At 60.5% G+C, this 15053-nt stretch overlaps 8 protein-coding genes across 8 annotated transcripts; 4 read left to right on the top strand and 4 right to left on the bottom strand.

Annotated features, from left to right (window-relative positions):
* Positions 1–1788: 1788 nt before the first annotated feature.
* Positions 1789–3523, bottom strand: SDRG_12707 (hypothetical protein; the record flags this gene model as incomplete). Its single annotated transcript, XM_008618789.1, has 2 exons — positions 1789–3465; positions 3512–3523. 2 exons carry the CDS (start codon positions 3521–3523, stop codon positions 1789–1791), a joined length of 1689 nt encoding a protein of 562 aa, XP_008617011.1.
* A 110-nt stretch (positions 3524–3633) lies between these two features.
* Positions 3634–5564, top strand: SDRG_12706 (hypothetical protein; the record flags this gene model as incomplete). Its single annotated transcript, XM_008618788.1, has 5 exons — positions 3634–3674; positions 3720–3760; positions 3807–3857; positions 3898–4354; positions 5084–5564. The coding sequence occupies 5 exons, from the start codon at positions 3634–3636 to the stop codon at positions 5562–5564; spliced, it is 1071 nt and encodes a 356-aa protein (XP_008617010.1).
* On the bottom strand, positions 5529–6658 carry SDRG_12705 (hypothetical protein; the record flags this gene model as incomplete). Its single annotated transcript, XM_008618787.1, has 2 exons — positions 5529–6225; positions 6273–6658. The coding sequence occupies 2 exons, from the start codon at positions 6656–6658 to the stop codon at positions 5589–5591; spliced, it is 1023 nt and encodes a 340-aa protein (XP_008617009.1). The 3' UTR covers positions 5529–5588.
* A 74-nt stretch (positions 6659–6732) lies between these two features.
* Positions 6733–8927, top strand: SDRG_12704 (hypothetical protein). The gene is made up of 9 exons (XM_008618786.1): positions 6733–7151; positions 7196–7283; positions 7332–7379; positions 7422–7619; positions 7667–8056; positions 8103–8166; positions 8209–8372; positions 8417–8571; positions 8617–8927. Exons 1-9 carry the CDS (start codon positions 7015–7017, stop codon positions 8870–8872), a joined length of 1500 nt encoding a protein of 499 aa, XP_008617008.1. The 5' UTR covers positions 6733–7014; the 3' UTR covers positions 8873–8927.
* On the bottom strand, positions 8850–9740 carry SDRG_12703 (hypothetical protein). Its single transcript, XM_008618785.1, has 5 exons — positions 9628–9740; positions 9490–9581; positions 9377–9442; positions 9234–9310; positions 8850–9186 (listed from the first exon to the last, which is right to left on the bottom strand). The coding sequence occupies exons 1-5, from the start codon at positions 9727–9729 to the stop codon at positions 8936–8938; spliced, it is 588 nt and encodes a 195-aa protein (XP_008617007.1). The 5' UTR covers positions 9730–9740; the 3' UTR covers positions 8850–8935.
* A 187-nt stretch (positions 9741–9927) lies between these two features.
* SDRG_12702 (hypothetical protein) lies at positions 9928–11973 on the top strand. Its single transcript, XM_008618784.1, has 11 exons — positions 9928–10216; positions 10259–10371; positions 10414–10495; positions 10543–10665; positions 10713–10818; positions 10859–10890; positions 10937–10996; positions 11040–11224; positions 11271–11613; positions 11656–11805; positions 11855–11973. The coding sequence occupies exons 1-11, from the start codon at positions 9956–9958 to the stop codon at positions 11930–11932; spliced, it is 1533 nt and encodes a 510-aa protein (XP_008617006.1). The 5' UTR covers positions 9928–9955; the 3' UTR covers positions 11933–11973.
* Positions 11974–12035: 62 nt separating this feature from the next.
* On the top strand, positions 12036–12722 carry SDRG_12701 (hypothetical protein; the record flags this gene model as incomplete). Its single annotated transcript, XM_008618783.1, has 2 exons — positions 12036–12522; positions 12568–12722. The coding sequence occupies 2 exons, from the start codon at positions 12036–12038 to the stop codon at positions 12720–12722; spliced, it is 642 nt and encodes a 213-aa protein (XP_008617005.1).
* SDRG_12700 (hypothetical protein) lies at positions 12681–14997 on the bottom strand. The gene is made up of 11 exons (XM_008618782.1): positions 14977–14997; positions 14861–14916; positions 14764–14819; positions 14638–14718; positions 14369–14587; positions 13909–14322; positions 13505–13865; positions 13410–13462; positions 13235–13364; positions 12915–13191; positions 12681–12871 (listed from the first exon to the last, which is right to left on the bottom strand). Exons 2-11 carry the CDS (start codon positions 14871–14873, stop codon positions 12739–12741), a joined length of 1737 nt encoding a protein of 578 aa, XP_008617004.1. The 5' UTR covers positions 14874–14916; positions 14977–14997; the 3' UTR covers positions 12681–12738.
* Between the last annotated feature and the right edge of the window lie 56 nt (positions 14998–15053).

Below are 15053 nucleotides of genomic sequence, written 5' to 3'. Positions count from 1 at the left end.
AAGATGGCACTACGATCTTAGTTTGGAGTGCGTTGTGCCTCTCAGATGGCACTACGATCTTAGTTTGGCGCGCGTCTTGGGTCGCGTCTCGCTACACTCTGTGCGCCTCGCACATCGACGCAGCCTCGCTTTCCGTGCTCTTTATAGCGTTCTTTACCACTGTGCCATATGCCACTGTGTACCAAGGCTGGACGATTTCGTTTTCGAACGCAAAAAGGTCGATCGCGCGGCCTTTTGATGCTGCACCGGATATCCGGATAATGTGGCTAATAACACGCAAGTTGTCGCGGTGCGTTCCCGCTTGCGATTTGATGGCCAACTTCGGTCAAAATGCAAAATGGCTCATACGTCGTAGAGTGATTAAGTTTGCTTTGTATATCACGGAGCACCAAGTTGCACCATCGTGCGCGGCCTACAGCGCTCGACACTCGTGTCGAAAGTGATCCCGAATTGCACCATTTGCGGCATCACGAGAGACTTTTACATGGCACACGCCATTTGCAAGGAAGTATACCACTCTTTATGGTTTGAAGTCCTCTCTCCTAGTTCTCGTAAAGGCTGCACCGTTGAAGCTTGGTACTTCGCTCATTTTGAACGGCGTTGGCGTCCCGGCGCTTGCTTCGTATGCTGGCGAGTATGGTGTCCACGGCAGCCACCGTACAAATGTCTTCAGCCACCTCGCGCCGCTTGGTAAGGTAGCGGTCGACATCGAAGCGAGAGAGACACCCACGTTGCTCTACTCTCTCGATCGAGTCTTGTCTGTTCGACTCGGAGCCCTGGCTCTTGAGAGCTCGGAGCCGCCTTGGATGCGCTTGCACGACACCGCGAAGCACGTGGCAGAGCGTAAGGAGGCGGCCGACGCGACAACTCATCACACCGTCGTTCAGGAATTCACGGAACATCTTGCAATCGTTGCAGTGCGTTGGATCAAGAACAATGTCGCGCATGACGAAATCGTTCGAAGCGGGCAGCGGAGCAGCACCGCGGGCGTACCCGAGCAGCGCCATGAACTGCGTCGCCAAGTGCGTGAGAAGAACTTTCTTGTGCGGCGCAACGTCGTAGAGCGTCTGCATGAATGGGAAGAGAAGGCAGCGGTACCGTATCAAGGCGCTGTCGAGAATCTCTGCGTCGGGCGGTGGCAGCTGCGCCACCCACGCGGCCGCAAACGCCGAGATCGATGCGGGCGACACATGTGGTGACGCCCGCGGTGGAACTCAAACACAGTGCGAGGGGAGAGCCGTCTCCCGGAAAGCAGGCAGTTGTATTGAGTTACTCCGCAGAGCAAAAGATGAAGCGAGCTTCGGCTTGGGCACTCGAAGAGGCGCTGGTCTGAAGCGTCGCTCCTAACCTATGGTTCTAAGTATGTGATATCTAGTTGGAGATAGTTATATCTTCCAACTAGTCGCCCCTTCCCCTAACGGCTTCTCCAGCCATCCACGACCAACCTGGTCGTGTCCTGGCTTGCGTTGGTTGGAGCATGGGTTGCCCCAATCGTCCAGACACAACACACAACAGCCAGCGCTTCAAGCGCCGCCACGTTTGGTTGCTCAAGAGACTCGTTCCGCGGGTTGCCGACGGCAATGGCCATCAATTTCTCCTGCAGCTTCGACACGGCGCCCATAATTTTGGGCACCAAAAGCGACCGTAGCTGCGGCGACGGTGCTGGGTCCAGCCTACGCAGTAGGTGTGAGGTACCCGCGAGAGCTGCCAAGTCCCAGAGCTGCCAGAGACTGTCCAGGCGCGTGGCCGTCACGTGGACCAGCAGCTCTTGGGTCGAAGAGCGCTCTGTCAAGCAGCGTCAATGTGCCGGTGGCGCGGGTAGCAGAACGCGTCAACGGCCACAATCATGGCCGGCGGCAAGCGAGCGCTGAGCCACTTGCCGGAAGGTAGATTCGGCGCGTGCTCGTCCACGTACCAGTCGAGGAGGATGCAATTTGATGCAAACTCGATTGTGTTCGTTGGCTCGCTGCTCTTGAGGCGCGGCAAGAGAGCGTGCCAGCTGGCTTTGAGAAACTCGCGAGCAAAGGGCTGGGCAAGCGGCGGGCAGACCGGGTCGAGCGCGACACCCGCGAGGCTCGAGAGCAGCTGCATCGCGTCTGAAACGCGCCAGCGCGCGAGAAGACCAGAAAAGGCCATTTGCAGCACGGACCAGCCACACTGAAGCAAGCACGCATGGACATATGTCGCCACGTCGGTGATCGTCGTGACGGACGAGACCACGATGACGTCGCGGACGAAGCGTGTGACGAGGTCCATGGCGTGGATCTGGAGCAAAAGACGACCAAATATACTTGCGTAGCGAGCATCAGACGTCGCCTTGGACGTTGTTGTGTGACGCTCTTGCCGATGGAGCTCAAAGAGCGGGAGAATGAGCGCCACCAGGTCGCGGGCGGTGGCGCAACCGACCATGTCGGCGTCGGTCTGGTCGTCGACGGTGGCTTGGAGCAGCGAAAGAACTGTGTTGAAGCCGAGGAGGAACACGCGACAGTGCTTGGGCCAGAAGAGAACCGCTTTGGCGGGACACGGGTAGTCATCGCGGTGGTACATGCGGTGCCGTGCGGGAAAGGCGTCCGCGTTCAAGCCTATGAGGCCATCAGCATGTAGCGCACACGCCGGGTGCAAAACGAAGCGGTCGACGCGGTTTTCGAACGGAGGCAGAGTCGGCGAGACCACGTCGCTGTCCATACTATCGACCTGCGGCTCGGACAGGAACCGCCTTTGAAAGGAGACGAGTGCGACGTCAAACACCCCCGTAGCGACAAGCACGTCCACCAGCGTCGTGTCGATCGCGTCGAGCGCGGCGAACGAGAGCTCGTTGCCTAGCGTCTCGTCTTGGATGCACGCAATGTATTCGAGTGGCGAGGCTTGTGCGAGTCGAGAAAGCGCCGCGATCGCCGCTTCCTGCGTCGGGCGAGCGACTGGGCGCCTGATCACGAGGCTGTAGACGAGGACAACGCTCGTGATGGGGGCCGACGAGAGCTTTGTGTCGAAAAGCGTCACAGTGATGCGCGCTGCCTCAGGCGCCACGGCCTTCTGACGCTTCTGGTCGGCGCTGTGCGGATACGACAGGTCGCCACCTCCATACGCTGACGGCAGTTCGATGAGGAGCGAGCCAAAATTGTTGTCCGAGCGAGGAGCCTGAAGCGCCGCGGCTGACCCGACGTCGTCCACCACGAGGTGTGAGAAAACAGCGCGCGTGTGCCATGCGTTTGACCAGCCACCGATCTTGTTGCGGAGGACCTCGAATTGATCGCGGACGAGAAATTTGGACCACGCCGCATCGTTGAGGATACAAAGCTTGTCGGCGGGAACGACACCATTGTCGCCAGCCAGCGCTAGCAGGTGTCGCGCTTGGTGGTCTGGCAGCGGCCACGAGAGGAGTCCGCAGATGCCACCGATGCAGATCTGCGGCCACTCGCCCCTCGGGCTGAGCGTGTCGTGGTACACGTCGCTAAAGCGCTTGATCTTATGCGGGTCCGGATACGACCCAGATCCCACGCGATAGAATGACCTTGGACAGCATCGCGATATAATGGTACGTGAATGGGGTTGGACGCCAGGTTTCGGTGCCCCAAGACGCGAAGCCAAGCACGGGAAATTATCCCTGTCAAGTCACGAGCTAAAATTAGAGCGATGGACGTGGTCGAGCACAACCTGGCGCTGCGCGAGCTCTGGTGCGAAGCAGACTGCGATGAGATCTTATGTCCAGGTCTGCTTAGGAAGCGCAAGGGCGAGTATGGGCTGCATTTTGTTCTCGACGGTACGCGAGGTCGCACGAGGTCGTCCGACTGATGCTGGCCTGCTAGAAATTCACACTCTGCGGCAACTCGGGCTCGTTTCGGACGACGAATACATGCGTACGTCGTTCATGATCTCTTTTCGTCTAAGGTCTTGTAGGTCTCATGCGCCAGACGCCCGCCACTACGCCGACGAAATCGTTGCCCGATGAGCTACAAGCGGCGCTCGACGACCGCATCTCGGCCCTCTTGGACGCGCAAACGTACTTTCCGCTCGACCAGATCCAGGCGGTGCTCGAAAGCGAGTTCCAGATCTCACTTTTGAGCCACAAGGAGTGGCTCCAGCACACGATCTTTCGCCAGAGCAAGGTCAAGCTCCAGAAAATCAACCACGCGGCCGCCCTCGCCCGTGCCTCCGCCGGCGCGTCCGTGCTCCAAGCTGCGTACCGGCGCCACCGCGTGTCATTTCTACACAATGCGCGCGCCCGTCGAACCGCAGCGCTGGAGGCCGCGAACAACGTTGCGCGTCGGGCCATCGACAACTACGCGCTCGACGTCATCGGCCGCTTCCTCCTGCGGCGCATGTGGCGACAGCGCTTTCGCAAAGCCTTGCGAATGTGGCGCGACGACGCGAGCCGAGCCGCGAAAGCAGAACTGCTGCGGCGTACACGAGCAGCTCACACCCTCACGAGGCAGCTGCCAACGATGTTGCTCGACTGCAAGAAACACCGAGCGCTCCATCTTCAGCGACAGCAGCAGCAGAGTGCGGCAGCGACGAGGATCCAAACACGCGTGCGTTGGCGCCTCCAACAAGCAAGGCGCACGCGTGCACAGCAGCAGATTGCGCGCCTCTGCGTACGTTCTTGGCAGCGGCGCCAGCTATCTCGCGCCAAGACGGCGGTGAGCACGTGGCTATTGTCTTGCATCCTGCGTCGTCGATACCGCTGCCGGTTGCAACGACAGGCTGCGAGTGCGAGTCTGTTGCAGCGCTGGCTCCGTCGCGAGCTTCTCAAGCGACGCACTGTGCGAGCTGTTGACTGTCTCTGCTGTTGGCTGCGCGCTCTGCAGCAATCGCGGAGGCTGTGTGGCTATGCGCGCATGCGTCGGCGACTCGGGTTGGAAGTGCGCAGGGCCCGCATAATACAGACCGCCTATCGATCGTACGTCCAGCGTCGCCAGCGGCGTACCACAGCCGCAGCTATGATTCAGTGCCTTGTACGGCGCTGGCTTGAGCACCGCGCCGCGCGCCTGGCTTGCCTCTTGATACACATCACGCGTCGGGTACGACGGCGTCGGTCCCAGGTTGCAGCTCGACGCGAACGAGCGGCTAAAGCACTGCAGCGTAGCGTTCGCAGTCTGCTACGCCGGCGCTACGTGCAGCGCGAGCGAGCGCTCCAGATCGTGCGGCGATTTTGCTGCCGCGTTCTGGCGCTCCGGCGAGCCGAGGCCGCGCGAAGAAAGCTCTCGTCCGGGCTCGTGCCCATGCGGCCGCGCACCAAGAAGCCCCACACGCTGCCCGCCGTGACGCGCAGTGCAGTGGTCGCACCGGCGCTTCCGCCCGTGAAGCTCATCAAGCGCTACGACAGGATCTGCTCGACGTGCGCGAGCCCGCACCACACCCAGTGCCGGCGACCGTCGCTTTCGTCGCCGATGAAGTCGTGGATCGCCGTGCCGACACTGTACCCGACCAAACCCTCTCGACCCAAGCAGAGCAACCAAGAGGCGAGCGCCGAGCGTCCCCAGCCGACCAAACCGTCGACTGTGCACCTGCCAGCGCTCCGAAGCGGCGTCCCGCGGCCCATGAAGCGTGCTGTTTCGCAGTTGTAGTGTTTCGATATATTAGCAAAAAAACTATGCTTTTTCGGCCTCGGACTTTTCGCTCGTGACGTTGATAAGAACAAAGCCGGCAATGACAAAGACGGACGCAAAGACGGTCACGAGCGTCGGCGAGACGCTGTGGAAGATAAAATCCGAGACGATCGCAAAGGGCACCGTGAGCGAGAGTCCGATCGTCGCGACTGTCGGCGTCGTGAAGAGCATGGCGAGCGCCCAGAGGTAGTCGCTCAGCACGTTGTCAAAGAGGCCCTTGATGGTGAGGAGCCCGAGGATCTCGCCATTGAGCGCCGAGAGGTTCTCGAGCTGCGTCCAGTGCAGTAGGAGCACGAGCGGTAACAAGCCAATAAAGTTGAGGAGGCCGAGAAGCCCAAAGAAGAGGCCGAGGCTCACCTTGCCTTCGTCCGGGATGAGGCGCCGGATCGCAGTCGTGTACACGCCATACATGAAGGCCGCAAAGACCGCGAGGAGGTCGCCCCACACGTTGTCGCGCGTCGTGCTCCCAGAGTCGTTGAAAACTGTGGCCGAGTTGCCGAGCATGCAGAGACCGACGCCGCCGAGCTTGGCGTAGCTGAAGCGCTCGCCAAGGTACGCGATGCTAAGGCCAAATGTAAACATGGCCGAGGTTGAGCTAATGATCGTGCTGCTCGTGACGCTAAACAAGTACGATTATGCATTGTCGATGGAGAAGCGGGTGTCTACCTCGTCATGTTGAGGCTAATGTTGTAGGTGAAGTTGGCGAGGAACCAGAGCGGCGCGACGATGGCACTGATGGCGAGCGTGTCGCGGGCGCTCGCCTGGCGCGAGGACGGCACCACGTAGCCAAAGTACTTGCCGCCGTAGTAGAGCGGGAGGTTCACGGCAAAGAGCGAGTTGGCCACGTACGTGAGGAAGAAGGGCTTGTTGAAGCCGAGGTCGTGGAACACGTACTGCACGAGGACGCTGGCAAAGGTCCAGATGATGGCCACGACCACGACGCAGCTGACGCCAATGACCCAGCGCGAGTGCGAGTAGCGCGGCGTGCGCGGCGACAGCGACGCCTTCGGAAGGCCGCCGGCCTCCAGCAGCAAGCTCTGCTCCGCGACCATCTTTCAAATGATGTGTCCTGTAATCATTGTAGTAGTCCGGATAAGCTTTCCGGATGCCCGCTCCCCAATCGAACGGGCGCTGCGGATTCCGTGGATCCTTGGGCGCTTGGGATTCACCTGGAACCCGAGGGCGCGGCGGTCGCGCGTCATTTGATTGGACGCGAGGTCCAAGAACACGGCGGAAGCTCTACGAGTCCGACGACCGCCAGTGCTCACAGCGCCACCACCATTGCCATCATCATCCGTCGATCAACTGACAGTCATCAACTGACACATCATCCGCAAAAATACGACCATTTTCGTCAAAATCATGTAAATACGGTCACATTACCGTCCTCAAATTGCAAAAAACGGCGATGCAGTGGCGCTGGGTCGGAGCCATCGTGGCCTTCCGCCTCGCAAACGCGCTCTTCGTGCGCACGTACTTTAACCCGGACGAGTTCTGGCAGAGCTCCGAGGTCGCGCACCACCTCGTTTACGGCTACGGCTACCTGTGCGTCCAGCGGATGCCACACACGGCCTCATGCGTCTCCGTAGGACGTGGGAGTGGCAGCCGGACGCGCAGCTGCGGGGCTACGCCCATCCCGCGCTCTTCGCTGCGCTGTACAAAATCCTCCAACTTCTCGTACGACACGACGCTTTGCATATGTGCCTGGCTGACATAGCGGTTTAGGGCCTAGACACGCCATGGGCGGTGGCGTACGCGCCGCGCCTCCTCCAGGTAGATGATGCGATGCATCGGCAGGGAGGTAACGTAGACTAGGGGCTCATTGCGGCCGTCGGCGACGTTTTTCTCTACAAGCTCGCGTTCGTGTATGTGGGCGAAACCGCGGCCAAGTGGGCGCTCTTCTCGCAGCTCACGTCGTGGTTCGCCTTCTACACGCTCGTGCGCACGTATTCCAACTCGATCGAGGCTGTTTGCACCACGGTTGCGCTCGCCTACTGGCCGTGGTCGTTCCAGGTAGCGATGCCCTTTCAATTTTACCGTAAATTGCAAGGGCGGAGTAGACGGACCGCGCCAAGATGGACCTGTACTGGCGTCGGGCGGCGTGGGGTCTCTCGGCGGCGGCGCTTGGCGTCGTGTTTCGGCCCACGAACGCCGTGCTCTGGGTCTTCCTTGGCGCGCGCCTCTTGCTTGCGTCGCCGGCGAAGCTGACGCTGCTCGTCAATGTCGTGGCGCCGATCGGGGCGGTGGCCATCGCCGCGATGCTTGTCATCGACCGCATCGGGTACGGCGCGTGGACGTTTGTGCCGCTGAATTTTGTCCGCTTCAACGTCCTCGAGGGCAAGGATGCGCTGTACGGGACGCACCCGTGGCACTGGTACCTCCTCGCGGGCTTTCCGGAAGCCGCCGCGACGTCACTGCCCTTTCTACTTGCTGGCGTCTGGAGCTCCCAGGCACGTTACACTCGTGTGCATGTCTCTGACGTGGTAGACTGTGTAGCGTCGGGAGCTGGCTGCGCTAATCGGATGGGCACTCGCTGTCTATAGCTGCGGTGCTCACAAGGGTACGTTCCTCTTCCACTGCAAACGCGAGACGTAGCGTGTAGAGCCGCGATTTCTCCTCCCGCTTCTCCCGCCCACGTTCGTGTACGCAGGACTCGGCCTCGCGCGGCTCCACGCCCGCGCGCCTACCAAGCTCTTTCACGCTCTCGTGTTGGCGCTCGTGGCCGCGAACGGGGCCGCGGCCGTCTACTTTTCGCGCTACCACAACGTACGCTTGCGCCCACGAGCACGAACGCTCATTCGAATTGCTAGCGCGGCGCCTTGGACGTCGTCGACCATCTCCGAGCGGCGCTGCACGAGCAGCACGATGCAGCGTCCGTCGATTTCTTTATGACGTGCCACGCCACGCCGTACTACAGCCACCTCCACCGCAACGCGTCTCTCTGGTTCCCCGACTGCTCGCCCACGTATTACACGAGCCAAATCTTACGTGCTCATACCGGTATGCGTAGCAACCGTGCCAAGGGCTCCGAGTCCGATGCGGTGCAGACTACACCACGGGATGTGGCCGAAGCGCGCTACAGCAATGGCAGCTACCGCCCCACGTTCCTCGTCATGTACGCGTCTGCCGAGCGTGCAATTGGCCAGAGCCGCCTCGCCGCGTGGCAGTACACCAAGGACACGAGCTTTTTCAACACCCACTTTAGCCTGGACGCCGATGTGCCCGAGCCTGAGACCCACATGGTGGTATATCGCCAAACTGCGTAGGTCGGCCTTCCGCTTCCTTAATGGAGATTAAGAAATGAGATACATACATACGGACCGGAATATCTAATCGCGGCGGCGATCGCGCGAGCTGCCACGGCGGTCACGGGAGCTGCCGCGGCGGTCGCGCGAGCGAGAGCGCTCCTTCCGGACGGGCGAGCGCGAGCGACGGCGATCACGCGAGCGGTCACGGTCACGACCGCGCGAGCGCGAACGTTCACGCCGGCGGTACGGCGAGCGGCTACGGCGACGATCACCGCTGCGACCACGGGGTTCGTTGTAGCGCGGACGCGAGCTCGCGCCCGGCGGGCCAAGGTCTACAATTCCGATTTTTGAGTTGGCACGTCAATACTGCAACACGTACATTGGCCGGGGGTCTTGGGGTGGCCACGCGCGCGCTTGGCAGCTTCAACGCGGATGCGGCGGCCCATGATCTCCGTTCTGTACGATACAAGAGCTTATTGAACCATTCTCGATTCGAAAGTTGCGCTGATGCGTTGTTCGTACTCGTGCAGGCCCGCGATCGCATCGTCGGCGTCACGCTTGTCTTCAAACGTGACAAAGGCGAACCCGCTATCGCATGACTATGAGGCGCTAAGTACAGTATGAGAGGGGTGTACCGCGACTCGTGCGTCACGGGGTCCGAGATGAGGTCCACGCGCGAGAGCCGGCCGTACTTGGAGAAGAGCGCGTTGATTTCTTCTTGGTTCATCTAGCGACAGGGGGTTCGCGAGGGTGTATGCTGGGGGTATGAGGACCTTGATGGGGAGGTTGGCGATGTAGAGGTTGTTGCCAACGTTCGTGTTGGGCACATCGCTGCGCTCGCGCGACTGCGTCCGCGATCGACGGTCTGAGGACATGGGCTCAAAACTGCAAATGTCCGCCTCACCTTGCGTGGATCTTTCTTTTTTTAAATGCCACACTCATGCATACAAACATCAAGCTAGCTTTAATTGTTTGTGTTTCTATCAAGCTTCGAATTTGTATGACTGGGGAATCCCATATAAGCTTAGCGCTTACGGATTGGCTGAAATGCATGCATTTCATCCAATGGCATCGCCAGCGTGACGTACCCGGCACTGCGACATGGCTCAGGTCAAGCGCAAGCAGTACGAGGACGACGCCGTCGCCCTCTACGACGTCGAGTTTGCGCCCGGACCGCTTGGCATCCAGTTCGAGACGGGCTTCTACGGCCACCACGCGCTCGTGAAGGGCCTCGTGCGCGGCAGCCAGGCGAGCCGTCTTCTCCAGAGCGAAAACCACGCGATCCAAGCGCATGCGATCCAGACGGGCCATGTGCTCGTCGCTGTCAACGGCGTTGACGTCACCACCGACTCGTTTCCTGATGTGCGCGAGCGAAATGCGCACCGGTGCTCACAGCTGCGGTAGGTGATGGCGTCGATTCGCAGCGCGGCGCACCCGCGCGTCCTGCGTTTCCTTGACCCGAGTGTGCTCTCACTCGACCGGTTCCGGCACGATCCAGCGCAGGAGCTCGTGAATCGGTACACGCTTCTCTTGGCGCTGTGTAACTCATTTGCGTCTAGTGACGAGTATGGCTTTGCAAAGGACGACAAGTACATTCTAAAGCACCGCCAGCAGTTGCGCCACCAACGCCAGAAGCCCGCGGTGGGCTCTTCCTCACCCAAACATATTGATTGAGAACGAGCATGTAGCGATATCGACACGAGAGGCAGTGGTTGGAACTGCTGCAGGAAAACGGAGGCTTCGATGGCCTCCAGGTCTTGCTGCACGAGAGCTCCGAGGACGAAAGCATGCACGTCCGCCAGCTCCTCCAAGTCTCTCCACGACACCTCGCACGATCCGCTAACAGAAAATGACCTAGCCGCTCGTTGTCGGCGGTATTCCGTCGGCGTATCGCCCTGCCATGTGGCTCTTGCTGGCGAACGTCGCGGCGTACAAAGCCCGCTTCCCGCACGACTACTACCAAAGTAGTCTCAGCGTACGAGCGTCTGTCTCAGTGTTGAGTAGGTCTTCTCCACCGCGAAGACCACCGAGGCAGCGTACGTGCTCCGATCTGAGTTGGTCGAACGCATGGTGCTGCTTTAGACGGTCGATGACATTGAGAAGGACGTGGGTCGCACGTACCCCGAGCACACGTTCTTCCAGGTTCACAAGTGAGATCAACGTCGCGCTCAGGCGTGTGGCGTAGGCCGAGCGCGGCAAGGTCGAGCTCACGAACGTGCTCTTGGCGTACGCGATGCACCGGCGCGAGATCGGGTACTGCCAGTCCATGAACTTCATCGTCGGCATCCTCGTACTCTTCCTGCCCGAAGAAGACGCGTTCTGGCTCCTCGCTGTACTCCTCGAGAAGTTTTTGCCCTGGGAAAACTACTCGTATGCCGATATATCGCAAGCGTATGATAACTTGAAGTCGCATTAGGCGGAGCATGGTCGGCGCCCAAGTCGACCAGATCGTCTTCAAGCGCCTCGTGACGCTCCAAGCACCGGCGCTCAGCGCGATGCTCGAGACCCACGGCATCGACATTGAGCTCGTCTCGCTTCAGTGGTTCCTCTGCGTCTTCCTCTGCACGCTGCCCCTCGAGACAGCGCTGCGTGTCTGGGACCTCCTCTTCTTCTACGGGCAAGAGGTCGTCTTTGACGCCGCGCTCTGCATCCTGCAGCTCGGCGAGCAAGACATCATGGGCGTCGCGTCGCACGCAGAGCTCTTCCAGCGCGTGCGGGAGCTTGGAACCGAGCTGCACGACGCCGACGCCTTTGCCGAGGTAGGACGACGACGAGCGAGGCTCCTGACATGGGCTTTCTAGTTTGTGCACGCGTTCATGCAGAATGAGCGCAAGGCGCCCAATGGGCCCTTGGACCAGCTCGTCGCCAAGGTCACGCGGTTCCTCGACAAGGGCGCAACGCCGGTTGTCGCCCCGACGCCCAAGCTCTACACCTTTGACGACATTGAGCAGGTAAGTCCCATGGCCTCATGGCCCGTGTCTCATCATCTCGTCATGGCAGTGGCGGCGGGAAGCGCGGCCTCAGGTCGAGGCCAACGAGCGCGAGATGCAGCGCTTCCGCGAGACGTGCGCCGAGTAGGCCCACATTTTCAAACTCAAACTCAAAATCTTTTTGTCGCACCTTGTTTTTGTATGAGCATACAAACAAGAGGACAGTGAATTATCTGTGACGCCCAACGAAGATGGACGCAACCTTGCTCTCGTCGCTGCAGGCGCGCATCGCCGCAATCTGCGCGGCCACCGACCTGCCCCGCCACCTCCCCGAGCTTGTCCACGTCTGCGAAGAGCTGGAGCTCCAGACCCTGAGCTCGGGCGTCGAGCCCATGGCCGCGTCGCACTACGCGCAGTTCCTCGCGGCCCTGCTCGCCCTTCGGCGCCTAGACGAAGCCCGCCACCTGTGGAAGCGCTTGCCGCTAAAGGGTGCGGACGAGCTGCAGCAGATTTGGGCCGTCGGACGAGCGCTGTGGGCGCGCGACATTGTCCAGGCGCACGCGGCCGCTGCGGCCTTGGAGGCAAGTACGACGGACTCGGCAGTGGCGCCGGTGGTTGCGGTTCTCAAGCAGTCGATCCAGCTCTCGACGGCGGCCTTGATTGCGCAGGCGTACTCTGTGCTTTCCATCGACAGCACCGCGCAAGCCCTCGGGCTCTCTCGCGACGCTACACTGGCCTGTACGTACCGCACCTCTCCTTGCCTCTCATAGCTTCTTTGGCTAGTCTGCGCGCAACACGGATGGCGTATCGAGAACGACTGCGTGCTGCCCACGGCGCTCGCGAGCCCGTCTGGCGAGAACGCGATCGAGCTCGGCCAGTTGCACCACCTCGCCGACTACATCTTGCACCTGGAGCAGCGTTCGATTATGAAAGTCTAATCTCCAACGACGAGCTCTATCGTCCCCATCCATATTCGCCTAAAATGCTCTTGAGCTCTGCGAGGGCCCGCGGGTCCGTCGTCGCGACGTTCGGCAGCTTGTTCTGGAGCTCGATGAAGAAGCCGTGGCAAGCGTCGCAGCGCGCGGCCCTAGAGAGTAGCTCGTTCCCACAGCGACAGCAGTCGGTCGTACCGTTCTTCGCCGGCAAAGTTGACTTCGCGGTTGCTCCGGCGCGCTTCCTTGTTGTCCTTGACCAGAGGACCAAAGGCCGTGACGAGGACCTTGGCGACGGCGACACCGACGGCAGCGTACGGGGGAAAACCGCTCACAAGCTCGAGCGCGAGCGGAAGCAGCAAGACACATGCCTCCAGGTCGAGCCCGATGGTCGCGAGCTCGACGTTGCCGAGAATATCGACCGCGAGGGCTTCCCGAGTCCCCGTCGGGAGCTGGCTAATGAAGCGAAAGCCACCTCGTACGTGCATGAGCGCGTTGAATCGTGCTAGGAGAGGTACCGTGGACGTCGCCCTTGTCCCAGTGATACGTCATAAACTGCTCCAGGGCCTTTTGCCGGCTCTTGAACGTTCGAAGCGAGAGCTCCATCCCGACCTTGAGCTCGTTGACGTAGTCGGAGCTAAAGGCTTCCTACTCATACGAGCACGTGAGATGCTGCAGCAAACAGGTGCAGACAGGAGGCTCAGCGAATCGCTTGATCGTGTCCACGCCCATCTCGGTCGATGCGCCTATGGAGTTGCGTTAGCACGACAGCTACGCAAGAGGCGTACTTTCTGTCGACGCTGGAGGGGAGGGCTCTGGAGTCGGAGGGGGGCGTTGGTGTACACTACGGGGCGGCTGCGGAGGTGTCGCCGGCGGCTGCTGCAACGCTGGTTGTTGCGACGGCGCCGACCGGGGCGGCTGGAGGACTTTGGGTGTAACAGGGCGAAATATGGCGGCAGGCGTGATAGGTCGCGGCGTCTTCTTCGGCGGGGCGAAGGGCTGAAGCGTGTTGAGGTCGACACGCCAGACCGAGATGAAGGCGTTCGCGAACGAGCCGCCAAAAAGCTGGAGGTTGTCGGTCACGAGGGTGTCGCCGAGGGTCTCGGTCACGCCTTGGCGCGCGTTGTTCCACAGCAACGTATCGTGGCACTAGCGACGCGCCATGACGGCATACGGAGAAGGGACGTCGTACCGTCACTGACGCGTCATAGGACCAAACCTTGACCATGTCCTGGGACACGCAGAGGGCATACTTGCCGCTGTACGGCTCGCTGATCGTGTGTGCGATCGCGGCCACCGGCGTCGTGTCGGTTGGCGTGACCCCAAGGAGCTCGAAGGATTGGAGGTCCCAGAACCGCATCGTCCTATCCTGCGACGCTGACACGAGGATGTACTCCTCGGGGTTGAATTCGAGGCACGTGATGGCGCCGCCGTGGTCCGTGAACTCGCGAAGAAGCTTCCCAGCTGTGAGGTCCCAGATCTTGAGAGTCCCGTCGGCGCTGCCGGACGTGAGCCAGCGGCCGTCGGGCGTGAAGCTCACGCATGTGATATCACTTGCGTGGCCCTTGAACGTCTGGACACAGTTTTTTGTTTTGAGATCCCAGATCTACGCATCTCGATGATGGCAAGGGACAAGGTATGTTGCGCCCGACCTTGACGTTGGTGTCGAGCGCGCCGGATGCCACGTAGTCGCCGTAGAGATGGTAGTCGATGCTTGTGCACGAAGACATGTGGCCCTTGAGCGATCGAAACACCTTGGCGGACTCCATGTCGTAGGCCTTGATGGCGCCCGACGTCGACCCGGCGACGACGCGCTTCTCGGCCGGATCAAAGGTCACACACTCGACAGGGCTCGAATGGCCAGCAAGGCTCTGGCCCACGAGCACGACATGAGCAACAGTTCGCCTTCGCACGACAGTACCATGATGTTCTTGGTCTCGCTCTCGCGGATGCGCCAGACGTTTACATTCGTGTCGTCGCCGCCACTGACCGCCACTTGTCCCTACGCGGTCGTGAGCTACCCGCCCGAAGAGAGGCTGCCACGTACGGACTTGCGCCCGAAGCGGAAGCAGTTGACGTTGCTCGAGTGGCCCATAAAGTGGGCTACGTGCCATGAGAGCTCCATCCAGGCAGCAGCCACGTACAGTGCTTGAACATCGTTGCAGCCGTCGCCGAGATCCAAGCTAATTTGTACACTATTCTACATTCGAAATATAGTGTTATTTTATCTAGCGGCCGCCAAACGATGAGAACGAAATACCCTCCAGCAATATGAATTAGAGGGCAAAGCAGAAGATGTCTCGCAGAGGGTTTCAGGGGGTATCGGCGTGGGAAAGA

The sequence above is a fragment of the Saprolegnia diclina genome, assembly GCF_000281045.1.
Source record: "Saprolegnia diclina VS20 unplaced genomic scaffold supercont1.51, whole genome shotgun sequence".
Lineage (NCBI taxonomy): Eukaryota > Oomycota > Saprolegniomycetes > Saprolegniales > Saprolegniaceae > Saprolegnia > Saprolegnia diclina.
The sequence above is the reverse complement of the archived record's forward strand: the minus strand, read 5'-3'. Positions and strand labels throughout refer to the sequence as shown.